The sequence below is a fragment of the Drosophila nasuta genome, chromosome 3 (genome assembly GCF_023558535.2).
Source record: "Drosophila nasuta strain 15112-1781.00 chromosome 3, ASM2355853v1, whole genome shotgun sequence".
In the NCBI taxonomy this organism is placed as follows: domain Eukaryota; kingdom Metazoa; phylum Arthropoda; class Insecta; order Diptera; family Drosophilidae; genus Drosophila; species Drosophila nasuta.
In genome coordinates, this window is record NC_083457.1 from 45,260,972 (window position 1) to 45,288,413 (window position 27,442).

Genomic DNA, 27,442 nt, shown 5'->3' on the forward strand with positions numbered 1-27,442 from the left:
TCGAATGGCTCAAGTGGCGTATACTTAATGTTGATTATACTATCATTACAATCACGTTTAGCGCTGGCCACTTGGCAACAAGAAGTTTTAAAATTATTATTCGCTTTTTAGCTATTGCAATCAATTTGCAATTTCTATACCAAAATTGTAGTATACTTTTCATACTTTTATACTATAAAATTCCTGACCATCATGTGGGTCAAAAGAAGTGATTAAAAATATGGTTTTAACATATTGAATACTTTTTCCTTTTCTCTGTTTGTTTACGAAGTTTGCTTTTTATGCCAATTTGCTTATGGCTCGCTGCAAGCACATTGATAAAATGCATATGTCGTATACGCAGTGGGTGCTATTGATTGTTCCGGCTTATTGTTCGCTTTATGCTCTAAAGCATAAAAGAAAGTTATTATATGATGTCAAATAACAATTCACAAGCTCACTAAACTCTAGCATTCTTATCAAATTCAACATGAATAAACATGGCTTTAAATGCAGTCTGAGCTGCGTCTCTAAACTGCATATTTCCAGATATTATTGACTGGTATTAAAGAGCTTTGTTTACCGTTGACTCTTGGCTGCTGCTGGTCGTGGGTCAAGTTTGGTTCAAAGAGAGATAGGGCGAGTGGCTAATCCAAAATCGATATGGCATACTGCTGATGTAGATGTTGTTGTTGTTGTTGTTACTGTTGCTGATGCGCTGAAACATTTGCTTCAATTGCTGCTGAGCCTTGGTCTATAGCTAGTTGATGACAGTGTCTGGGGATTGGGACTCGGACTTGGAGAGCTTAAGCCTTTGCGAATGACTGCTTGAATCGTTGTGAGATATTCAAGTCCGAGAACAAACAAAAAGTCGAGTTGGTATTTAGCTTAAGCAGCGGGCAAACAGGGCATTGATTCAATTACAACTCATAATTCATGAGTGGCCTTTCTCTGCACTAGGACACACATTCATTCACTGGCAATGAATATGCATTGCAACGTGTGTGTATGTGTGATTTTCCCTTTTTTCCCTACTTGTTAGAGTGATTGTCCATTGGGCATTCATTTGAAATCATTTTACTTCCATTTTGTGCACTGTTTTGCTTTATTTTTTTTTTGTTGCTCTGAACTGTTTTCCAGTTTTTGCTGTTTTTCTGTTTCAGTTTTGTGTTGTGCGCCCATGTCAAAAATTTGGACAGTTTGTCACTTTAATTGAATTTCCATGCCAAGGCTACACAAAAAGAGTGTACACACAACACAATATAAAAGCAAGTGGAAGTGGATGTGGGAAAACACTGCAATTCACGTGTGGCATGCCTGAAGTGGGCAAAAGAAGCAAACATTTTGCATAAATTTTGCGTAGAACTGTTTAAATCTGCCAGCTGGTGCCAGCTTCTATGACCCAAAGTATGTCCATATGCAGGAGGGGAAGGCGGGAGGGCAAGAATTGCGTTGGCAAATGCAAAACATGCCCCACATACTCGCTACAACATTTGCCAACAGCTGGCGTTGTTGCAGCTGCAGCTGCCGCCGTCGCCTGTGACACATTGCCACACTCTGAACCAGCGGCAAATTCACGCTTCTTAGACATTGTGGTGTCCTCTGTCAACTCATGTGTGCGTATGTGTGTTGGTGTTGGTGTAGGTGTAGGTGCTTAGCTGCTGCCTAGGTGTTGTGTGCGCTGTGTGTTGACGATTTCCGGCACTGAATGTTTTCCTTCTCATCCACCACACCTCCCAAGGCTCACACCTTCGCTTGCGTCACCTCAAAAGCCACCGATGCGCATTTTGTGTCGCGTATGTAAGGCTCAAGCTCTTCCTCTTTCTCTACCCTTTCCACTAGCTCTCCACTCGACACGCGACGCGAGCTGTTTATACGCGTGTTATGTTTGTGGGATGTTTCGAGAGCTATGCGAAGCATCTAACGCCATCTAAGTGGCTGCTCCTCCTCCTCTACCTGATAGCTGGTTGCTGCCATGACAACCGTCATTCGCAAACTATGCAGCATGCATCCAATTAATCAGCCAACTCTTTGCGGCACTTTTCCTAATCATTTCTCAATTTAATTACATTTTTTCTGTGCTTTGCAAAATGTTAATTGAATTTTATCAATAGCTGCAGTTGAGCAGGATTTGAGTGAATCGATTACCCAGTCAAGAACTGGCTTCACTTTCAATAAAGTAACTTCAAATTCCAGGAAGACCTTTACCCAAGTGACTTGATTTTGGCTGCCAAAACAATCTGCAGAACCAAAAAAGATACTTTGCTTCAAACTCAGTTGAAGTCAGTTGCTGCGACTTTTTACTACGGATAAAATTACGAAATGTTTCTGCCCCAGCCTTTCAGCAGGATTTTCCCCAGTGAATGATGATTTCTCGACGGACAACTTTTTATTGACAGGGGAAGGGGGAAAAGGGACATGCTTTCAGCCAGGAAATAAAAATCGGACATTGTCAATTGACAATTGTTTGCAGTTCATCGGATGCTTTCAAAACGATTCCAACAAACTTTCTAAGCGAAAGTGATGCAGAAAATAAAGTCACAAAATGTGCCTAATTCATATTGCAGCGCGTTTTATTAATCGTGTTATGTTAGGCTAGGTCATAAATTCACAGGTTTATTTAAGCCCTGCACTTGACTTTTGGCTAAACGTAAGAAAAATTTGAGGCTTAGCGCGCGCTGTGGAAATAAAAGTGGGGCAAAAACTCATTATGCTGCAGTCCGAGTTAAGCGCCTTGATGTGCCACACAAATTGCCGGTTAACACCTTGTAAATTATGAGCCGGATATGGAGGAAAAGTCAAGCCAGCGACAGGCTAAGGTTAAATGTGTGTGTCAGGTCATAAAAGTTGTCTGCAAACTTGCCCACGAAATGCATTGCACAAAGAGTGAGAAAGGAAAGGAATGAAAAGACAGAAATCATAAACACTTTATGAGAGAGCGACCCAACGGGGTTTAAGTCCGCTGCTCACACACTTGGGAAATCAAACGATGTGGCATCAATCAGACGTGCCCCAAAACAGCCAGCAACATTGTGACAATGAAATCAAGTCGTCTTCCTCTCGCTCTTTTTGCTTGTCTCTGTTTGCCTCTTTTACGGAATGTAACGCTACAAACTGCGGGCAGAAAAACCTAACCGAAGCGAAAAGTTGGCCAAAGGCTAAAACCACACCGAAAAACCTCAATCCAAAACAGTTGTTTGATTTTGCCCAGAGAATCTCTCACTCACGCACGATTGCAGTTTGGCCCTCGACTGGCTTGGACTGTGGACTTTGGTATTCGCTATATCTCCTTGTCTTCATTGTCGGCCCAATTTGTGGACCATCATCAAGTGCGAAATTTCCAATTTCCGAAATGTTCAATGGTCTAGCAAACGGCCCGCAGCAGCAGCAACAGCAACAGCAATCCAACCACAACAACTGTCATGGATATTTCCCAGATATTTGTGCAAATTTGTACGCCAACTCAACAGATACAGCAACAGCAACAGGAGATCTGTGTGTGTGTGTGTGTGTGTGCTTTGGCCGTGTGCTTCGCTCCTTGAACTGTCTCGAGTTACTCGTAGTTTTCCCTCATTGTTATTTACATTTAGCGAGGCATTTTATTATTTGCCAGTGCAGCAATTTGTTACTCCAATTGCGTTTGGACAGGTGGAAAGATTCGGTGCACAATAGCCACAGGATAGCAAAACTAGTAGATACAACACAAACAACGAGGGTCGACAGACAAGTAAATAAAATGAGAGAGATCGAACATTGAACTCAAGTTGTTTATTGATACAAAATACAAAAGTAAACGAGTATTACGCAGGAGGCTGCTTCTAGTTAGCTAAGCAATAGATGGCATAAAGCTGAAAAAACTTGGGAATGTTTCGTAAAAATTATGTAAAATTTTAAATTGTAAGACAATAATAAATAAACTACAAATAATTATATCTTCGAAGTATACAATTGTAGATTGTTAATGAATATTGGGAATAAAGTAGTTTTGTCATTATAAAGATGGATTTCTCTTAAAAACAGAATCTAATAACAAATTTAAATTGTAAAATAAAAAACAAGAAATTATTCAATAAAAAGCAAATATTGGCACTAAAACACTTAAGAATTGTCGTTTTTTTAATTTAAACAATTGAATTCAAAATTAGACTGCCAAGGAAAGGAAAAATAGATTTCAATACGAAATTCAAAGTCAAATTGCATACTTAAACACCTCCACAACTCCTTAATCGACCCTCCACAATATTGTTGTAACTTTTAACTGACCACATGCCTTTTAAATTTGTGTGTAGTTTAATTATTTGCTGACTTTTTTGTGGAGTTGCTAATTGTTTCGCCCCTTGGCATTTGCTTCTTCCCAGCCATAGCAACAGTCAATGCTCTTTTTGGTCAATTGCACAAGTAAATACAACTTTTTGGCCGAACTGAAATTGACTTCCAGGTATTGCTTCAATTTATAAGTTCAATTTTTGACCTTTGCCAAAATAATTGCAAAATTGTTTGGCTAATGCCATTCGAATTATGTTTTAGGTATCGAGGGGGATTAGAGATTAGATGGGAGGAGTTTTCTCATCCTAATTGGATTTTAATGATGTGAATGATATTAAAAAATTCCCAATTCCATTTCTATCAACGCCGCGCTGTCAAATTCAATTCAATGCTTCCTTTGATATTGCGGGCACTTTGTATGTTGATCTGCTTGCAATTGACAGTTACTCCCTGTAGTTTTCCACCGACAAATAAATCAACTTTCCCATCTACCATGTGGCCAAAAAACCCCAATACCTTTGGTATTTCCCCATCCCGTCCTTTTCCTTACACCGCCCCGCAACAGCATCATCGACAATTCCGTCATTTGCCCATTTCCTCGACTTCATGCGCTGCTGCAATAAACTTTTACGCATTCATTATGGGCACCCGGAAAATGGCATTTTCTTTGTGCCTGTCGCGCTTTTCCTGTTTCGTTGTGGGGGTGGAGGTGGAGGGTGGTTCAGGAGTGGTTGCGTTTGCTGGCTTCGCATTCGCATTCGCATTAAATGGCCGTCGCGGTCTCGTCACGTAAATCGCTCGCTCACTCGCTGGCTTTTTCTTGCTCTCCATTTTCGCTGCTGGTTAGCGGTTCTTTTTTTTTTTTGCTCTTGTATTGCGTTGAGGGTTTTTCTTCGCCTTTTTTGGGTGTAGGAAATGCCAATAAAAATAAATGCGAATGCTGTTGATGCAACGCGTTTATTTTGTACTTTTTTTTTTTTGTCGTGTGACACGAAGTGAAGCATCCATCGCAGTATCGCAGCATCCTTGGACTATGTTGTTATGCTTGTGTAGAGATTCTCTTTGACACTTTGTATTTTTGTCTGTGTGTGTGTGTGTGTGGTTGTCAAAGTGAAGCTTGATGATAATTGTCATTAAGTCAAAGCGCGGTCACTGCTGATGATGGAATTGTCATTAAGCGTGCAATTTATTTATCTCGCAGTTAATTAAAGGAAATGAACAGGAAACCACTCGAAATATGCATGACCCATCGTCGTCCAGTGACGTTTACGTTAGGTGAACAACAATGCTGATGCTGTTGTTATCCATTATCCGTTCAACTCGAAATCCTTTTTGGCTCATAAAACATAAACCCACATTTTGGCGATAACCATAAAAACGAGCGAGGAACAACTTGTTCATGCCCCTCGATAGACTCGTTGTTGTACTCGCACCTATTCCAATTTCATTCCCTGCTGGGTTTCGCTTTTTATTGTTGTTTGATTTTAGCATAAAGGACGGATTTGCCAACAAACGGCATCCATTTGGTTTTGGGTATTAGTGGGATTTGCAATTCTTCCTCCCACTCCTCCACCCAACTCTCTTTTTGTGCCGTGTCCTACAGGCGTTTATCGCTTTCTCGCTTCATTTTTTCCCCATTCTTTGCTCCGTTTCTCTGTATTCGATTTGCATGTATTTTGTGAAAGTGAAGGAACAAAAAAAAAGGCAAAATTCTTGCACTTTGTATATGTGTTTATTGTTTGGGGCACTGGGAACAGAGTGTTGCAAGATTACGCATACGCAATGTGTGCTGCTCTTGCTTGGGTCTCATATACATGCCACGGCACAGCACAACAGCTCGAGCACTTTGTATTACGTTGTGTATTATGTTTGTTTTGACAAATTATGCAAATGAAATGCGAGGCAGCAAACAGTAAGCAGCTAACACAGATGTTTTCTTTCGACTCGGATTGGGTTCGTGCTGCCTTCCTGCTGCCTTTGGTCATTGTCCGTCGTTCTCAGTGTTCTTTTTGGCTTCATTAAATGCCTTTGGTCTACTGTAGGCCTTATTCTATCTGCGTTTTCATGACTTAATTTGCGTTGCGTGTCAGTCGTTCGTTCTCCATTGCCCATAAACAGCTTCACACAATAAAAGTTGTTGACATTTTCTTTTTGATTGGCTCCTAGCAGGGGGGCGAGTGAGTGCGAGTTAAACAAACACTTCATTAGCACTCGTACTCCGTATTTGTTTATAACTTAATCTAGCCCGAAATGTCAGCACTAAATGCGCCCCTGAAATTTCTATGAGCTCGCGACACGCACACACGAGACGTCGCAGAAATTTTTCGGGGGCCAGAAATAGCTCAAGTTGCTGAGACTTAAGTCGACAAATTTGTAGTTTCATAAAATCATTAGAGTTTCCACGATAGTGAATAGTTTACATACCCTATACCCATAGGGTAGAAGAGTATTATAACTTTGTGACTCCTGGAAATGTATGCAACAGGCAGAAGAATGCATCTCCGACCCTATAAAGTATATATATTCTTGTTCAGGGTCAACAGCCGAGACGATATAGCCATGTCCGTCAGTCCATTTGTCTGTCTATCTGTCCGTCAGTATGAAAACCTATGTAGATCTCAGAGAATAAAAGATATAGATCTTTTACTTTCGACAGCATTTATTATGTTTGCCAGAAGATGAAGAAATAGCTTTGTTGCTGTGGCTGACAATCTGTTATATTTTGCACTCTATGATATATTTTGAATGTACCAAAATACCAAATGTAACAAATAATCTAATATACTATGTGGTAAACTTATACTATTTTTGTGGTAGACCAATTTTATTCAAAATGTGTACCGAGTATCCCACAGTCGAGTACATTCGACTGTAGCTTTCATAGTTTTTTTTTTTTCTGTTTTGCAAGCAACACAAATTGGGATTAAAGTTGTGGCATTATTTCCGCCTGCGCTGAAAAGTGGGCAACATAAATTCCTCGCTTCCCAACGCATGTTTTGCTACTTTCTTTCTAGTTTAAAATTAGTAGTTTTTCGTTGAAGTTCTTGCTTCTCTTTCTCACCTTCCTCCTCGCTCCCCCTTGCAGCTATATTGCACGTTCCGCTGGCGCTCAAGTTTATTGCAGGTACGTGCCGTGAATTATTGTCAACGTTGCCAAGATTAACAAATGCTCGCGCCTGACGTTTGACTGCCAGTCAGACAGACAGACAGACAGTCTTTTTCATCAACACCCCTGAGACGCCTTCCTCCCGTCCCTACTGCCCCGGATGTGTCTGTTTGTCTGCCTTGCGTTGCGTTGCGAGCCAAATTGATGAGCGTGTAAACATGTGTCTGTGCGCTTTTATTTATGGATTTCCATAACAATTCAGCATTACATATGTGCCGGCAGCTTTTGATTGAAGAGCGTCTAGTGCTAGAGCGAGCTCTGCGTGTAATAAAAAGTAGAACGCACACACTGTGCTCGACACTTGCACGAATGTTTGATTAAAGGTTTTTGTGTTTAAGAAATGTTTGCGTTCTTTGCTTGGAAATTAGACACACAGCGCAGAGGTGAATCACAATGGTTGAGCTTATTTAAGGCCTGCTTTAAAGTCTGAGGGAAACAAAGGAAAAATTTAATGGCAGCCCAGCAGATTATGAGCAATTTTAGAGCTACGTTAACAACGTCGTGGATAGTATAATCTATCAAGAGTATTCTCAAAGGATTCCCATTTATCAGCGGCGGCAGTTGAAATTATTTATTTAAATTTTAAGCTGGCTCTCATTGCTCATACGCCACGTTGACCCGCAAATAGCGCGCGTTTCTTTTGCTGCTCTTTTTTTTTCTGTGTCGCCTTTCTTTTTGCTTTTCACTGTGTTTTTATTTTACGGTTTTTGATTGTTTTTGGCAACCTTTGTTACACTTTTGGCTGTGGATGCGGCTCTGGCTGCTGCTGTTGGCAAGTTGTTGTTAGCGTTTGTTGCTGCTCCTGCTGCTGTTGAGGACGGATTAACATGCCGGGTCGTTGTCAACACGGCAAATGGTTCAGGTGTCAAAAATTGTGGGGTTGAAAGTTTGTGGCTGCTTTTACGGACACGCTTATTTTTGTATGTGTGCGTTTCATGTGCAGGTTATTCATGTTATTCTTTAGCTATTGTTGGCTCACTGCAGCACTTGCTGGTGTTGTTGTTGTTGTTGTTGTGGGGTTGAGTGCGGCAGTCAGCGTCGTCGTCTCAAGCGAAAGTTTTGTACATTTTTTGCCACAGCGTTGAAATATGCTAGCAAAACTTGCAAGGACGTCACGACAGCTTGCCTTAATAATGGCAAGGCAAGTTAGCCGAGGGTTGGAGGCGAGAGGGCTGAACGAAAACTATTACATAACACGCATTATACAAAGGAGCAAGTCGAAAGCGTTAGGTGAACAGCTCCTTACTCTTCTCTTCTCTTCACTTCGGCGGCACCCTTGAGAAATGCATAAAAAGCGCATTTTATTATTTCACTCGAAAGTTGTTTACGACGCCTTTTCCATGCTGCCTTTCGTTGTTGTTTCTTTTATATTTTATTTTATTATATTTTGTGTTTCTTTTTCCTCTGCTTTCATACTCGTATCTCGTGGAGCGCCTTTTACTCTCGCTTGCAGCAAAGCTCCCCGTTGCGCGCATTCATTATATTGTAATATGTTTTTAACATTATTTTTATTATAAATCAACAAAATGCACTCAACGCGACTTTCAGTTGACGTGGCAACTTTTACCCAAGCACCCAAAGGGGTAAATGCGCTTGGCGGGGGGAAAGATGCAAACTAAGAGATTGCACTGCGATTTCTTTCATGGCATTTAAATTATGACTTAAGCCGCGACCTAATGGCAACAGATTTACTTTGCAATGGAAATTAACTTAACGCAATGGCAGCGTGCATATAAAGATTATGGCTTTTAGCAACAGTTGCAATCAGCTTACAAAATGTTTTTAAGTATTTTATAAAATATATTTCGCTTTAAAATTTGCTAGTTTAATATTTGACTGCAATTTTCTGGCATTTTATTTTAGATAGTTTATTTATTTGTCACGCCGTTGGCGAAAAGTAAATACGCTTTGCTTTTGCATTTGACTGTGTGTTGCGAAACAAATGTCACAACTGCCAGTCAGATGCGTTTCTCGGTTTTTTTTTTCGTTTTGCTTACTTTCGAAAGATGCAAATTTGTTTCAAGGATAAAAGCGTGTCGCACTTTTCATCCTTTTCTTCTAGCCACCGACGGTTTGCTAGCTCAGAAAATGTCACGGAAATTTGTCAAGTTGCGGCATCTGCATAATGATGAAAAATGGCACATGACAGTCGAGTTTATTAATGCAAAAAAGGCGAAAGTAAGCAGGAGCGCGCATCAACTTGCCCAGCACAGCACAGCACAGAAAGTGAAAATTCTTGCGAAAATGCCTTTCATTAAAAAAGTTACTAAACCTCTTCCGTTCGCTGTTGCTGCTGTGCACTTCCCTTTTATATCAATATGACAGCTTAGCAGAGAGTTTAAGACAGCACAAAGCGGCGGTTGTGCTTCTGATTGAAAATTCAAGCTCAAAGCGAATCGCAGATGATCTTGAAACGTTGAAAGCAATATGTGTGAGACTTCATTTTCAACTGTTTGCCAGCTCAAGTTCAGTTGCTGCTTTGCAAGTAGCTGCGCTGATTGATGAGTTCACATGCCGCTGGAGTCCCGTATCCATGAACTGTGTAAGCACAGGTAGTAAGCAGCATGTAGCAAGTAGCTTTGACCCACATATAATAACACTACGTGCAACATAATATAATACGAAATTTAGCTGCAGGCTTGAGCTGCTTCTGTTGTTGCTACTGCTTTTCGTGTCGGGAAGCAGCTCAACTGGAAAAATTACCATCGGTCGTGTTGCTCTTAATACTCGTGTTTTTTTTTCATCTCTTCGTTTTCGGGATGACTGCAACATTTTCACAGTTGAAATCATCATCATCAGGCAGGCACTTTTGACTTTTTACTCTACAAATGTTGTGAGCTGTGCGCTCTGAGCTGATTAATGTGGCTTGTCATAATATGGCCTCAGACGTTGATTCTGATTCTGATGCGGATGCGGATACGGATTCTCTGTTGCTGATGCTGATGAATGCTGAAAGTCACTTAAGGCTCTAATGTAACTGTATAATGGCCGAGCATTATGGCTTACTTTCATTGCAATTTCCTGGCTTATTGACTGCAGAAAGAGTCAGAGGGAAAGCTCCCATCTCAACTCCAGTCCAGTTGCAGTTTTGCAACGGCAGCCATTTACATGCTGATCTCATTAGCACGAAGTTCATCTGCTGCCGCCTTATGCTCGTCGTGCATTCAACATGACCAATACCTTACACGTTCCGGCCATTGCAGCACCTATTGGTAGAGTGCAGTTTGCCCACTTGCCACCGACTGGCTGCATCATTTGCATGCAAATGTCGTTTGGCACTTTTAGTTTACCCCCGTCTCGGCTTCTTCGCCTACTTCACATTCTGCTTTGTCACTTGGTGCCGCTGCTTTCTTCTTTCAGCTGTTCATTTTGCGCTTTCGCACGCCTTTGTTGTGGTTTAGTCCTGCATTTGGCTTGGCTTTAAGCCACAGCGGGCAACGGGGCAACGAGACAACGGGCAGCGGCTCTTTGGGTATTATGAAGCTCATAAAGCAAGCCCAAAAGCGCCGACAGTTGCAACTGCCGTTGACACTTCACAGGCCAATATGCCAGGCACGCAGCACGAACAACCATGAGAGGGAGGAGCAGAAAAAAGAGCAAAGGGAGAGAAAAGGCTTTTATGAAAAGTTTCTTCTTTCAGGGCAAGTTTTTTTTTGTTGCTCTTGTGTGTGTTGTTGCTGCTTTTTATTGGCTGCCGACTGCAGTTGCAGTTGGAGTTGCAAATGTGCACTTAACCACTCATTAGAGACAGTTTAGTCACAGCACTTGGCACTGAGTGGCAACTCTCAAGTTGTTTACATACATAAACAAATTAAATCGTGCCGTGCATTCGTCGTGTCACAACACGTGCGCATCGCCAGTTTTCTACACATGATGTTGGTCAAGCAAAGGGCAAGTTTTGTAGTCTACTTTTAGGATGCGTTCAAATCGGCTTACAGGCAAAATATTACACATACGCACTGAGCTTGCCACTGCAACTGCTGCGGCACATAAATAAGAGCCAGCCAAAAGGTATTGAGGCATTGCGAAGCCATTAAGTCGATGTGCTTCGACGCGTTTGCCGAAAGTCCTTGCGCTCCGTTTGCCGTCAAGAACAATTAAGAATCTCCGAGCGAACGCCAAAAGCCATACACAAAGTACGAAAACAAAATTTTGAAAAACCTAAAAAAAAAAAACGGAATGAAATAAGCACACAACAACACACAGTCAACAGGAGTCATGGTGCCCCAAGGCCAAGGAGTCAAGTTAAGAGGACCAAAAACCAAGCGGCATCGAGCAGAAGACGCACAACGCAAAACATAAATAAATAAGACAACAGGCAAAAAACCTCAAGCAAAATAAACAAAAATGTAATTTGCGCCACTTAGCAGCAAATGGACAGCGCCATTAATAATTCCATTTCGGTTTCGTTTTTTTGCGTTGCGTTCATGTTATAAGGATGTTACCCAAAACAGCCCCTCTTCTCCTTCTCCTTCTCCTTCTCCTTCTCTTTTGTGCCCGCTCTAGATAATAAGGAAATATGACATTTTGTGGCCAAGTTTGTGTGGACACACTGTGGTATTGTGGCCTGTGACTTGACTTGACCTGACCTTTGCCTTGCTTTAAGCTCACAAATTGTACCACCAAAATGGAATTAAATAATGAGCAAAACAACGCCAGAAAATACGAGCAGCAAAATCCGACACGCAAACTTGCCACGAACAACATAAAGTTTAATATGTTTTAAGGTCGTCGATTAGCTTCAACAGCTAGAAAGAAGCCTGCTACAAGTTTCTCATTAAAATGGGGAATTACATTCAAGTGTTGCTGCTTTAATTACAAAGTAGAGAGTGACATTTAAAATTTTCACGGATGTCGTTACACAACTAATGATGCGAGGTTTTAAATGTATATAAGCTAAACAGCAATTAAAGTCAGGATGAATTAGTAAAAACAAATAAGAGTTTTTTGAATTTTTAGAAAATATACAAAGAAGTTAGACAATTGTAGAGAGTTATTTATTTATTGATTGGGAATTCGATAGTATAATTTATGGAATTTAATAGAAAAGCTTTGGCTACATTTAAGTGTGATTTTATTTTTATTTTGTGGGAACAGAAACCAATAAAATTTATAAACTTAACAGAATTTTGTTGGTTTCTCTTTCCCTTCAATACAAATATTACAAAATTTAATATTTTTTCCTAATATATTATTTAAAGATGTATATATAATATTCTGGCATGCTTAAAGTAATCTGTTAGATGTACCATTAAATGGGAAACTTCATTGTAATCCCTGAAGTTTATTGGAAAGGGAACAATTGGGTAAACTTGAATGTAGTAAACAGAACAACTACTAAGCCGAGTTGTGTGGAAAATTAGCAAGCTTAGCTTGTGTGCTTTAAAAGGTAATTAGAGAAATAACAAAATGAAACGAGTAAATTTAACCTGTATTTTTTTGTTGTAAAACGAAAACAGTTCTATAAAGTGCCCTTCGACCTTTGCATAGAAATTCAATTAAAGTGACAAACTGTCAAAATTTGTGACATGGGACGACGCAGACCAAAAGCAAAGCAAATGAATACCCAAAGGACAAACATACAGACCAAACACACACTAAACGAATAATCCGCACAGCAGGAGAGAGTGAGGGAAGGCATTTACATACTCATACTCATTTGCATTCCCATTCACAATCACATTTATATGCATGTGAGAAAAGAGATAGAGGGCAGGCGGATGGGCGGGACTTATGAATTATGAAGGCTAATTGAATGAAATTGAATAATGAGTGTGTCGCTTGACAAGAAAAGTGAAATTCCAATGAGCGATTTATGGTTATGGCTATTGGGTTTTCGAATTAAACGCATACCCACACAGCATTTTGACAGTGACACGCAATGAGCAGTCCAAAGTCGTCCTTATAAAGGAGCCCAACTACAGTTGAGCAAAGCAATCGTTAGAATGCGCCCAACAGCGTTGCTCTTATTTAGCCTGCTGGCTGGAGTTGCAGTCGAAGTCAAAGGCAGGAGGGAAACGGAGACGGAGTCGAAGCTGCTGGCAGAGGCACGTAGCATGGCGATGCGGCAGCAACGAATGATGTTAGAGTTCGCACTGAGGCACAAACAAATACCAAGGTTAACTTACTGCACCTGCCGCAATCCCGCCAACAATGACACGGGCAATGTGCGCGCCAATCGCGCCAACTTGCAACAACTGCGCGCGGCATTCGATGCCAAGAATTTCCAGCTGATTGAGAGTCTCTACCAGCAGCCAGGTGGAGCTGACGGTGGCCCCTTTGTGCGGATTGTGCTCTTGGATGTGTTGCGCCAACGCAGCAGCAAGGCGGGTGGCAAGGGAGGCAAAGGTGGAGTGCCACGCGGTGGCAGCAGAGGCGGAGGAGGCGGCATCTCTGGCGGTGGCAGCAGCGTCACAGGACTCAGTCCGTTGCAGCAGAACGACGAGTGGCTGGGCAGCGTGCTGACGGTGGAAGCCCTGCGGCAAATTGTGGTCGTGGATTTGGCATGCGGCATGCTAAGTCGTCGTTTCCTGGAAATGGTAAGTGGCAGAGTGTAAGACGAAGATGGAGATGAGAGACGGAGTAGTGAAGTAGCGATGTAGCGTAGCATGGCCGTGTCCTTATGCATATTGAGTGCTCAGCTGCAACTATTTGAAAGGCTTCAGCCAAGATGCTCTACAACGATAAATATCACTGGCTATTGATTGAGGATTATTCGCTGCACGTAAGTGCGGGCGTTGTCGACTCGCAGCCTCAGTTCCCGACGCAGTCGCAGCCTCGCACAGCAGAGCCAGAGCAGCTGCAACTGACGGATAAGGATAACGAGGCGAATACGGATGAACTCGAGCCCATTGAGAGCTTAATGGAGACCCTGAACTTCTACATGAACACGGAGCTAACGTTGGCCAAGCGAAGCACCCAAGACGACGACGACGACGCTGACAACGACAGCTATGTTCTCTACGATGTCTGGTATGTAAGCAGTGTAAGCGGTGTAAGGAGTGAATGAGGAGTCTTCCTTTCGCCCTAGACACAACTGTCAAATGTCCTTTCCCGTTTACTTGTTGCAATCGACACTGAGTGCTAGCTGCATTTCAATAGTACACTCAATGCATTTGCATTCAATGGCAAAACATATTTAATTATATGTCATTGAGACTGTACTCTGATACTGACATTAACTTTACACGGAAATCTATATTTATATTTCATTGAAACAGGTCTCACATTAACTTAACACGAAAATCTATATTTCGAACGAAGAGTGTAGCAGCTGAAAATCTTACCATCTTCACCTGCGACAAATTCTTCAAACTACTACAATACAATTTTAAAAAGAATCATAAATAATCATTACGTTATTAGTTACATATAAAATTTTAGCAGACTCCCCAGACTATTTTAAACTACTTTAGTTTGATGTATTCGACAAATTGTTTAACCTTTACATGCCCTACTGCATTTATAATAAGAAGAATCCCCTAAAGAATGAGCCCACAAAGGCAAAGTGAATGTTTCTTGTAGACAGCAGTGAAAGGGTTAATCAATACCTTTATTTTAATTTATTTTACAAAGAAATTTATGAGAATACTAATCATAATCGCAAGGCTATGCCAAAATATCATACATGTCATTCCTTTCCTTGAAAACTGTTATTTACACGAAACCAAAATAATTTAGATCGAATATTCGCTTATAAACGAAGTCCAGTGTTCCTCTTAATCCAACCGAGGTAACTAGTCACTCGTGTGAAGACAGATGGATATCCTCTATTGCAACCACTGCCAAAAGATGATAATCCGACCTGCTCCCACTTGGTGGTTTCCACTAACGGGCCACCAGAGTCGCCGGCGCAAGGAATTGCCCAAGCATCGGAAACGCAGATGTGGGAACTTCTAATGGCCGTATAGACCTTAAATGCAGACGAGCAATCTGTGTTCGTCATGATCTTAGCTTTGCCGTACTGCAGAATTTCAGGACTCGGGTTGGAAGCATTCAAAGTATCTCCCCAACCGGAAGTAATCGACTCATAACCAGCGTAGTCTGGATAATGCGTTTGGATCGAGGGCAATTTAACGGGTTGAATGAGTTTGTTGTACTCCACATAGGGAATGCGGATGAGTGAGATGTCATTTAGTTTGAGATCCCCGTCCCAGTGTTCGTGGATGATAATGTCGTTCTTGGTCGCGAAGCGCTCAACTAAGGGATCGTGTAGCCGAATGCTGCCCAAGTTAACTTTGACAGTATTGACACTAGATAAAATAGTTATAATCAGTTAACAGTCATTACTTCAAACACTACTCTACATACTTCCAAGTGCAGTGTGCAGCAGTCAAAATCCAATTATGACTAATCAAGGAACCACTGCATAGTTTGAGCGAAATGTTTGTTGTCATTATTAGTTCGACTTGATAGGGAAATTGTCCAGGCCGAGCGTCATGACCTTTGACGATGCCGATATTGCCAGCATTATGTGGCTGAATCTGAGTTTGATCTCGTAGAACCGAAGCCGCGGCGAAGGCAAGCGTCAATGCAAATATTACCAGCACTTTCATATTCAAACTTACTATGCGCTCTTCTACATCAACGAACGCCTTTTATAGTTCCGTATAGTTTAAATCCCGTATTCTTAGAAGTCTCGCGACTTATCGCAAAAATTAATTTTCTCAATATTTAGTTGATTTCGCAGAATATGTGCTTAAAATGGCATACATAAACAAATTTATATTTATGTGCGGGTAATTTAATGTCACTTCATAAAAATTAAAAATAATTACTAATTTAAAACATTGAACAATGAATACACATTGGCGGTTAAATTGACGTAAAACCACAACTCTTAGTTCGTACTAGCATTAATAAAATTCAAACGCTTCTATAGTTATTTATAATTAAAGTGAAGAAGTTCCTTTCAAACTGTTGGTCTTAAAGTGAGTAACGGGTATCTCACAGTCGAGACCACTCGATTGCTAGTTCAGTATTAGTCACTAAAGCAAGCTACCCATACAACCTGCAGAATGCCAAATTGAGGGCACGTGTATTTAAAATTAGCAATTAGGTTCTGGGGCTTGACAACACATCGATTACTGTGGTCCCTAAATATATAAAAATAATCGAATATATGAATCACACGATGCCCCGTTAAGCCAGTGAGCATTCAAACATTAGTGAAATATCCGCTTCCCATTTCTAATGAATGCAAAACAGTGCGGTATGATTCATTTAATATCCCAAATTATTATACTGCAAAATCAAAAGCTGGCATTCTATTTTATGACGTGCCTCATATACATATTTTTGAATAGATTACTTAATGATTGCCAGCAATAAACATTGATAAATGTTTTACTATTTGAAATACATTTAATTGAAGATGACTTTGAGCGGAGTATTCCTTAAAGTATAAAGCTGAAGACTTTTTTACAAGATAGATTACTAGAGTGAAACACAGTAGTTCATTTTAGGACGCCACTCAACTTGGAACCTATTGTAATATATTTGTTTTTGCGCGCTTAGGAGTCCCGGACTCATCTATGGAGGCCATGTGAACATCACGGAAATTGGCAAATATAGCTTGATGCAGGGACTGGAGATACATCAATGGTTTCGCACCACGTCGACGCTGCTGCGGCGTCTCAATATGCAGCATGCCCAAGTGCGTTGCATGGTCGTGGTACGTATGAAGACTGAACTAACTATATTGCTATTGCTGCTGCTGCTTCGGGTCTGCTCTGTTGGCAGGTGACTAACAAGAACATGACGGGCACCCTGATGCATTATCTAACGCACACGGTCTCCAGCCACATCGATACGATGAACCGTTTCAATTTCAATCTGCTGATGGTTGTGCGCGACATGTTCAACTGGACGTTTGTGCTGTCAAGGACCTCCACGTGGGGCTATGTGAAGAATGGCCGCTACGACGGCATGATTGGCGCACTCATCCGCAACGAAACAGATATTGGTGGAGCACCAATATTCTATTGGCTAGAACGGCACAAGTGGATCGATGCTGCCGGTCGCAGTTGGTCGAGCCGGCCGTGTTTCATCTTCCGGCATCCGCGGAACACGCAAAAGGATCGCATTGTATTCCTGCAGCCGTTCACAAACGATGTCTGGGTCTTGATATTGGTGTGTGGTGTGCTGACTGTGATTATCCTATGGTTGCTGACGACCATCGAGTGGAAACTGGTGCCGCATCAAGGGGCAGCGTTGATCAAGCCCAAAGGAGGCGCACCGCAACGTCATCGCCATCATCAACATCAGCAGCAACAACAGCAACAGACTCAGGAAGAACCTTCACCCGACCTCGATGCCATGTCAGTTGCCTCGTTGCAGTTGCTGCCGGTGCAGGGCACATTTTGGCAGCGATGCTATGCGAGATTGAGCAACTACATTAGCAGGCGTCAGGCGCAGCGAACATCGCCGGAACGAGTTGGTCTCTTTTTGGAGTCGGTGCTGTTCTTTGTGGGCATCATTTGTCAGCAGGGTTTGGGCTTCTCCACCAGCTTCATTTCGGGTCGCACCATTGTCATCACCAGTCTGTTGTTCTCGTTCAGCATCTATCAATTCTACTCGGCCAGCATTGTGGGCACGCTGCTCATGGAGAAGCCGAAAACAATCAAGACACTCAGCGACCTCGTGCACAGTTCACTGCAGGTGGGCGTCGAGGATATTGTGTACAATCGTGACTACTTTTTGGTAAGCTTTAAAGTTTCTCACTTAACACTGAGCTGAGCTGCGCTGTGCGACTTCCACCAACTTCTTCTTTTTCACTTTGCTGTTGCAGCACACCAAAGATCCGGTTTCCATGGAACTTTATGCCAAGAAAATCACCAGTGTGCCGACAAGCAAAGAGAACGAGGCACCCACCGCTGCCGAGGAGGAACCAGAGCCACCACCTGCCACCGGAGATGCGGCCAAAGCCTATCGGGATATTGTGCACAGCCATGAGGTGGGCGCCCATGCCAAGGACAATGTGGCGACCAATTGGATGGATCCCGATACTGGTTTATTGCGCGTCAAACATGAACGTGAGCGCACGCTTTCTTTTGGCTTTTGGCTTTGTGTAGAGGGATAAGGTGTTAATCCTTTTGTTCTTAAAGGATTTGCTTTTCATGTGGATGTCGCAGCGGCGTACAAAATAATTGCCGAAACTTTCAGTGAGCGCGAGATATGCGATCTCACTGAGGTCAGCATGTTTGCTCCACAGAAAACCGTTTGCATCACCCAGAAGAACTCTCCGATGCGTAAGGTTATCTCATATGGGTAAGCCGACACTTTTTATTAATGAAGAACTATTTTAATAATTCACTTTTTACAGTTTAAGGCGTGTAACAGAGACGGGCATTTTTTCGTATCAATTCAACATTTGGCACTCAAGAAAACCGCCTTGTGTTAAGAAGATTGAAACTTCTGATTTACATGTGAGTTCGCAGGTATCAATTTCAATTAAACTACATTAAAAATTGTTTTAATTTAAGGTTGATATGGACACGGTTAGCACTGCTCTCATGATACTTTTGTTGAGCTACGGCATTGCGCTCTTGGTACTGGGCTTTGAGATCCTTTACTCCAAGTGGAAGTATCGCATTGTCATCAAACTGAATTAGATCACAGGAATATATTATTAAATAGTGAAGATATAGTAGTAGAAAACTGAATATAATTTAGTTCTCGAAATTCCAATGTAAGCAACGGAAGTGCGATAATAAACTTCAATAGCTCTAGAGAATAGATGCAAATAATTAAGAAGGAAATATTTATTCAAATTTAATAATCAAATATTGCGAGACACAATTTAATATATTTTAATAAAAAAAAATAACAAGCAAAGCACAGCTTTTTCACCGAATTAAATTAATAAATATTTTCGGTTGCATCTTATCAACGAGGTCATTAATTATTTATAGTACTGCTCAACAGGTCGTGTGATTCAATGAATTAACATGCATGCACCCGCATCCACTCGCACTCTATTTGTATGATTTAAAAAAAAAGAACAACTGCCAAACCCATTTTACACTTTCATTTTGGCTGATTTTTCATAGTGGATTTTCACTTTCTGCGTTTTCCATTTCATTAGCTTTCCGTCTGTGTCTGTGATTCTGTTTGTGTCTGTGCACTGGGCACAAAGCGGAATTGATTTTCATCTCCGCGCAAAATATTTCGAGTATTTGACAAGAGTTGAAACTTTAATTAAATTAACTTTCCCACATACCTCTCTTAACACAAATGCACTTTGTACTTACACGTTCGGTTACATAATTAAATTTTGGAGTTGTCGTAAGACACGCGTAATCCAATTACGATTATTTAATTGATTTTATTTCATTTGAATTGTGACTCAAGTAGCTTAAGCTTCATTTGAATAGATTGCGTATACGACGCGTAGCATGAGCATGAGCTCAAAGAAGAGAAATATTGAATTTACTTATGTTGAGTTGAAAATAAAAATGTTTTTTTCGTTTTTGCGTTCACTATATTTGCGCTGGCGGCAAACACAGCAGCAGCAGCAGAGTTTCTCTCTTGTCGTGGCCGAGTGAGTCAATTTAAACCACAAACGAAGTACAAAATATCCATTAAGATAACAAGTTTTCAGTAGTTGTAACATCTTCCTGCGTCGCCCGCTCATGCTCCTCCTTCACTTTGAAGGCATTTTTCTGCCTTTTTAGTGGCTTTTAGCAGCAGGCTGCTCCTTGTCAGCGTACAACACACAAAGTTGTGGCCCCAAACCAGACCAACTCAGACCAGGCTAGGCTAACGTCTTGGCTGTGGCTGTGGGCCTTGGCGCGATGCCAAAGTGACGCTCTTAGGCATTTTTAAATTTGAAAAGACTTTTATTTCGCCGTCTGCGTGCAGTCGATGTTACAACACTGGAATGTTGTGCCCAACGAAGAGGACTGACTCTATTCGCTACAAATAAATAAAAAAACCACACAAAAAATGTACTTGCTAAAAACATTAGTGTAAAAAGCAAAGGCAAAGCCGCAACAAGCCTAGAAATCAATTACAATTTTCGGTTTTCCGTTTTCGGTTAGCGGAGTAACAAGAAAGCTGCATCAAAAGTTACAGCTGGCTGTTCTTTATTTAATGTCCTTGCTCATTAGAGAGCCGAGGCATACATCGTATCGATGTCCTGCGCTCGTAAACAACGGACACAACCCACAACAACAACTCTGGAAAGTCGAGAAAACATGGCGTGCTGAGTGAATTTGCAGGTTTTTCGTGTGTCCTCTTTTTTTTTTTTTTTTTGTTGTTTAGAGATTGCATTTTGGTAATGCGCTTGCTTTTGGGGTTGCTTGCTGCAAGTGTCAACGTCAACGATAGGTTCGATGTGGCTGCTGATAACAGAATTTATAGAGGGAAGCAAGCAAAGAATGGGAGCTGAAGCTGGGCGAGTCGCGAGTTTCTTTCAGCAGCGACAATTAAATTGTTTTGGCTTTGTTTAAGCGCAAATTGTGCAACAAAACTTTTGCGGTTTCGCCAAGAAAGCCAGCTAACAACAATGGCAGGAAGTAGTAGCAGCAAGATGCAGCAGCAGCAGCGGGCAAAACCGGGAGAGCTGCAGCATAATTAACAAAGCGCTCAGCAGGGCGCATAATTTTGCCAGTTGCCGTTGCTGTTGCCAGTTCACAGTTTGCAATATTATGGTATGCGCGCGGTCTGGCCAAATGGAAAGTTTTGCCAAAGCCAATGTAAAGTAGTTGCCTTAACGCCCCTGGAGCAAACCGAGTGAGACCTAAGTGAGCAGACCATAAAGATTGGGCAACGGCAACGACAACGACAGCGCGCAAAGCGAAGCAAGAGCGGAGCAAGAGCATATGCTTGGGGCTTGTGTCAAAGTGTGAAAAACTTTAGAGCGTCTTAATTAAATTTTATACAGAGAGAGAGAGCTACGAATTATGCGCGCAAATTGTGCAGCGTGAGGTGATGGCAACTTTTTAAAAGTGACAGCTGCACATGAGAAAAGAAATGCAGCCAAAAGCTTAAGCCAAGGGAACGCCAAGCTGTCTGAGCGGAGAAAGACTAGAAAAGCAGTAGGAGAAAGCAGAGAGAATGTTGCTTGAATTTAAGCCAACTAATTTGAGATAACTTTGCGTTAATTGAGTGGCTGATGATAAACCTTACTCACCGAGTTAATATTTTCTAAAATGAATTTTTCTTAAATAAATGCAACAACAAATATGTGACTTAATGATTAAATGAATAAAATGATGATACTAAAAACATAATTATTTATAAATTCAATTTATAATAAAGCTGTAGTCGAGAGTAAATATAAATATACCCGTTATCCTTTGTTAATAAAACCATATTCTACAAATGTACTAAAAATATACCGTAAAATACTAAAATATACCGAAAGCTTTATTTGGTATACTGATACAGTACTACATTCATTAATAAAAGCAATAAATTTTCAGGAATCATAAAGAATACAGTTGTTGACACTTAACAAGAAGATACTTTATGGGGTATGATCCAAAGAAGGCAATCAATTACGTAGCTAAAATTTAATAAATTAATTTCGTATGAATTCTTTGAAGTAAACAAGTTAATTTATAATATGTCTAATAAATTATAATATATTAGATCAGGTTTTCATGTGCTTATGGCCAGTTAATTATTATAAAAAATTCTAATAAATAAACGCTCTACAATTATGAATTTGAATTATTGCTGCATTTATTGAAAAATAATATACAGATTAAAGCGCTGCAGTCGAAAAGCAAGCTTATGACCGCAAATAATAGTACTTATATTTTATTGTACACATTTCTAAGGTTTATGGTGGTGAAAATAAATTGTGTGTTTGATTAGCTATTAATAAATGTTAGGTGAGTATTTCATAATTGCCAGGCCAATCATGACAATGATATGATAATAATTCTGTACATCTAATTTGCAACTGCAAAGCAGTTAAATGATTTGCTGCATTTCATAAAGATAACTCATTAAAATACTAAGCTGATGAATTTGTGAGTCGAATTTTCAGTAATGAAGTCAAATTTGCAACGTATGGCAAAAGGCAATCGAAAATAATTCCAATTTGATAGAAGTTAAAGGCAAAGGAATTGCCATAGAAATGACACAATTTTGTTTGCCTTTCGTTCATGTTGTGTGTGTGTGGGTGTGTATGTGTAAGTGTATGTGCAATTTCCATTAAAGTTAATAATCATAATAATCTCATGCTGTGTGAGCGAACGAGGAGCATTTGAACTGCTTCTTGGCTAACTTGGACACAAGTTGTGACCCTTAATGAGGCTACCAAAACAATTATGTGTTCTGCTCGCTCTTGCACTCTATCTCTCTCTCTCTCCCTGTCTCTCTCTCTCTGACTCTATTTCTCTCTTCCTGTGTATGTGCTTTGACATTATTAATATTTAGGTCTGCCATTTTGGCCAGGGCGTGACACACCCAGATTACACACACGATGACTCACATACACACACACACACATACACACACACACACACAGACAGAAGCTTGCTTCTGTCATAAATAATTCATATTGGAGGCTCAATTATGTATAATTGAGCGTTGGTAATAGTTTAAGCACAGTTTAGTCAGCTCCACGTGTGTGTTTGTGAGTGTGCATGTTGTGTATAAAAAAGTTGCATTTTTTTTTTGTGTCATTTAAACTTTAATATCCCAGCCATTTGCACTTTTGCTAAATGTATTTATTTACACGTGTTTCGTGTTGTTGTTCGCAAAATAGTTTTGCAACAGTAATTTATGATTATTATTATTCGCATTCGCATTCGCATTTACCTGGCAAAGTGCCAACTATTAAAATTTTTTATCAACTTTTGTTGGGCAACACGAAACTGCTGTCTAATGCATAAATACATTAGATACGAGAGATATCACCTCCTCTCTCTCCCCTCTCTGAACCTCACACAATTTTTGTTTTCCATATGATAAAACATTTTTCCGGTACATTTAAATTGTATGACAAAAGTTTTTAGTGTATTGCGAGTTCTCTTTAAATTGTTGCTACACTCTTTCTCTCTCTATAGAACATCATTATTCGCATGGTTGTTGCGTTCGTATTCAAATTCGATCAATTGTCGTTATTCAGTTTCAAGTTTCACTTTTATCTAGAGAGCTGCCAAGCCAAGAAAAAGTTTCTATCATTTCAAATGGTGCTTCGCTCGTCTAGCCGGAAGGCGTTGCAAGTTTTCCCAAGCAGTCGCAGTAGGAAAAACTAAAGAAAATTGAAAGTTTTTTGATTTATAATCGCGAAAGTTTTTGCGCTTCATTCACAGCATAAGCCACGCTGCTGTTTCATACACTTTCCCCATGGAGTATTTGCTATGTGTCAACCAAGTTGTGACAATAACTATTGCAAGTGTATTCCAAAACAATGGTTCAAGTCTCTCTTTCGTTGCAGTTGCATATTTTATTTGCTGTCGCTCACAGTTTGCCGACTTTGCAGTTTGCATTGAGTAGGTTGTCAGCCGGCTTTGGATATTCGTTGTTGTCGCATACAATTGTCAAGATATTAAGAAAGTGGTAAACTTTTTGCAAAAGGCATTACTTGTGCTTAAAGTGTCGCACCAGCCTTAATGCCTTTAAAAAATAATAATATTACGTATACGTTACGTTGACCTGCAAACTGGGTTAAATACGGGTGAAACATGTTCGCCTTTGTTGGCGGAAAAGAAACATTTCAATTAAATTGTCGGAGCGGAAAACCAGCCGCAATATGTCAACAACGTGAGGCCAACATTGGACACAATCTGTCACTAATATCAAACGAGAGTTTTATTTAAAGCGAAACTGCGAAACAACGATGGTAAATCGCTGTTGTATGCAGGTTGTAATGAGAAAATGGTTGTAAGATATTCGCACATGAGATTTATCGCGACCATTTGCTTATTGACAGCGTCGTGACAAGACAGAAATTGTAATAGAATAATAGAGCTATGTGGGCGGAAGAGAAAGAGAAGTAAAGTGGGCGAACAAGTAATTCATCATGCACACACGCAAGTCAAGTTAATACTAGCACACACACCTGTGGCTGGTTCTCGGTCGTTCGGGGGCGCCATCAATCAATCGCCAGCAGGCGGACATTTTTGACTTGACGCCTCTTTGCGCAGCAATGAATAGAAAATGTTTTTCGCTTTCGAGTGTGTGTGTGTGTGGAAAATGAGTTGTAATATGCGTATTAAACAAATTGAAAAAGTTATGCGCACAGTTGAGGAATCTGCTTGCTCGCTTTTCGCGTTAAAAAATATATATTTATATTTTCATTTCAGTTTTTTTTTTTTTTTCGTTGGTTTGCGTTGCTTTCCATGTTTGCACTTTGGGCAACCACAAGTCCGTTTAGGGCTTAAAAGTTTTTGCCAAACTGTTTTTGGCCTTTTCGCATAAAATAACGAAATGGCGACGACGCCAGACGACGCAGACGACTGAGACGAGTACTTTTGATAAGCCCACAAAGGCAAAAGGGGTTAAAAGCAAAAACTGTGCTGCGTAAAATGTTCGAAAATTGAAAAGCGCTTTGGCTCTCCCCTCCCGCATCGCTCTCTCATCGCTCGGAGTTGGAGTGGAAACGGGATGAAAGCTGTTAAGTGCATACCCTTGATTGCAGCCGGAGCAGCCGGCAAATGGTTCCCAAGTGAAGCGAAACTTAATGACACAAAGCGCACTAATTTAGTCAGCGACCAGTCTCTGTCTCTCCCTCTCAGTCTTTTTCTCTATAAACTGTGCCCTGTTTGAATGGCGAATTATTGTAATCCACTTGTAAATTCATTCAATCAAATGCTGCACTCGCTTTTAATAGTACAAGCCGAGTGCAATTATCAGTCGCTAAAATCCATTTTCAATGGTCTTTTGATTTGCTACAAAAACAAAAAAATGTGACAGCTTTAAATTGTTATAACATTCAAAAGGTCCTCTCGCTGGCCATGCATTAAGATTATTATTATGCCTTTTCAAATATTTAAAAGACAACAAAACAAAGCAGCAAACAGTAAATGGAAATGGCAGTGGAAGTGGAAGTGGAAGTGGAAGAAAAGCCGCTCTTAGTCGTAGGCAAGTCGCAGTCTCTTTGGAGCTCAATAAATGTGTCTAAAAACTTTTGCGAATGTAATGCGACTCAAGGGAATTGAAATATCAACTTGGCAAATAAACGTAAATATGACAAGAAAAACAAAAGAAAAGCCGCAGCACGCGCTAAGCAAAGCAAAGTGAAGAGAAGAGAAAGAGCGAGAGAACGTTCTCCAATGACTAACTGACTGACCAATGGGAATAGCAAATGAAAAACAAAAGCAGCTAAAAACTCAACTCGAAATCTGAAATGCGGAATCTGTTTGTAATAATGCCACGATTACGTTTCGCACTGTCACGTAGAAAACTTGCCACAGAGATAGAGGGAGAGAGAGGAGCAAGAGGGAGGTAGAAAACATCGGCCAGTTGCTGTGCAAATATTGTTGAAGCTAAAATATTTGTCAGACGCATTTAACACGTATACGCCCCCATGGTAATGAGTGTATAATACAAGAGTCCAAACACACACACACACTTACATACATATACAAAACATTCGCTCTCGTATTTGCATTGTCATTTGTTAACAAAAGACAAACTCGGAATGAATGAAGCAGCTGCCTGTGGGCTTAACTAATAAATACATTCATTCACTACGAGTGCTCGCATCCGTTCTATGCCAGACTATACGCATGTGTGTGTGTGTGTGTCGTATGACAGTTCCATTATATGCCGAACAATAATTTCAAATACAGAATTTGCGAGTTGAAGCCGCAATTAAATGTAAATCGATGGCGCATGTCCAAGTGTGTGTGTGTGTGTGAGTTTACATAATCAACTGCTCGCCTCTTGTTGTGCGGAGGAGGACGTCTGCATTTGATGTGACCCCAGCTCTGTTGTGTGGGAGTCCAAGCTTCGCGTTTTGTACGCTAATTCGCATTAATTAATTGCAAATTATTGTGCATATGTCATGGCCAATTTATTAATTGTGAAATACTCAAGTTTAAAGCGCATTTTCACATTTGGCACTTGCTCAAAATATTCCACAAAAAGTGATTCGGACGAAAAACAATAAATTTTCATAATAGCTTCGCCAGTGACGCCTACACACACATGGCCATGAGCAGGTTTCTTCGTGTCCAAAGTGCAAAAGCGCAACATCAGCGAAATAAGTCAACGAGAAAGGAGGCAGAAGGCAAAGGGAATCAGACTCGACTCGACTCGACCAGACGAGAGCCAAACAGTTTTCGGGGCCAGCTAAAGATTACCGTTATTTGTATGCAAAGCAGCAGCCCAAAAACCGACAACAACAACTGCAACAACATGATGCGACACTGCAGCGACACAAGCCAACTGACATTCAAAGTCAGCAGGACGAACAGAGACCAGGCAGGCAGATGGTAAAAGCCACAGAGAGAGAGGAGAGGAAAGAGTGAACGAAAGAGGTGAACGACGACGACGACGACGAAGAGAAACGTGTTTCAATTTTTATGACATTTCAATGCAGTTTATGTCAGCGAAACGAGCCAACGACCAGCCAAGAGGAAAGTGTCGCGCGGGGATAGTTTGGGGTTGGGGAAAAACCTCGTTATATTTTTGACAATTCAAATTTTGCTTGAGGCCCGGAACAACATGCAACATATTTTGTTGGACACTTTGCAACAATTCAATTGAATTGTAAAAATTGCAAGAGAATAAGTAAAAACCAAAAGAAAGGAAAAGTGGAAGCCCGAAAATTTTTGCGGGCTTGTGGTTGAAAGATTGGAAGCATATGTTCAATATTGCGCATACGCCATGTGTGGGAAGACAGACGAAAGGCAGGCAGCCAGGTCATCAAAATGATAAGCAATGGGGGTTTCTTTTATTTGCATATGAAACGCGTTATACATTTATATGGCCATCGCTTTGAGCCCGGACGAGCGGCACACGTTGGCCATAATATTGAGCTCTGTTAAGATACTCCCAGCTCACAGTGTTCGCAGTGTTGACTCTCCACCTTGAACTCATTTTAAACATTTTCAGCACGCATCATTT

At 40.8% G+C, this 27,442-nt stretch overlaps 2 protein-coding genes across 5 annotated transcripts in view; one reads left to right on the forward strand and one right to left on the reverse strand.

The window, feature by feature from the left end:
* LOC132789964 (lachesin) overlaps positions 1 to 27,442 on the reverse strand; it is a 176,141-nt gene that overhangs the window by 39,729 nt on the left and 108,970 nt on the right. The window lies entirely within an intron of this gene.
* LOC132792762 (ionotropic receptor 75a) lies at positions 13,373 to 19,023 on the forward strand. Its single transcript, XM_060802229.1, has 8 exons — positions 13,373 to 13,950; positions 14,070 to 14,383; positions 16,928 to 17,084; positions 17,153 to 18,112; positions 18,201 to 18,444; positions 18,517 to 18,679; positions 18,735 to 18,837; positions 18,895 to 19,023. The coding sequence occupies exons 1-8, from the start codon at positions 13,468 to 13,470 to the stop codon at positions 19,021 to 19,023; spliced, it is 2,553 nt and encodes an 850-aa protein (XP_060658212.1). The 5' UTR covers positions 13,373 to 13,467.

Bases quoted from the DNA above. Each gene is read 5' to 3' on its own strand.
- LOC132792762 (XM_060802229.1), top strand. From the start codon at position 13,468: ATGGCGATGCGGCAGCAACGAATGATGTTAGAGTTCGCACTGAGGCAC. The intron at 18,113-18,200 runs GTAAGCTTTAAA...TTGCTGTTGCAG, and splicing joins ACAATCGTGACTACTTTTTG to CACACCAAAGATCCGGTTTC. The intron at 18,680-18,734 runs GTAAGCCGACAC...CACTTTTTACAG, and splicing joins CGTAAGGTTATCTCATATGG to TTTAAGGCGTGTAACAGAGA.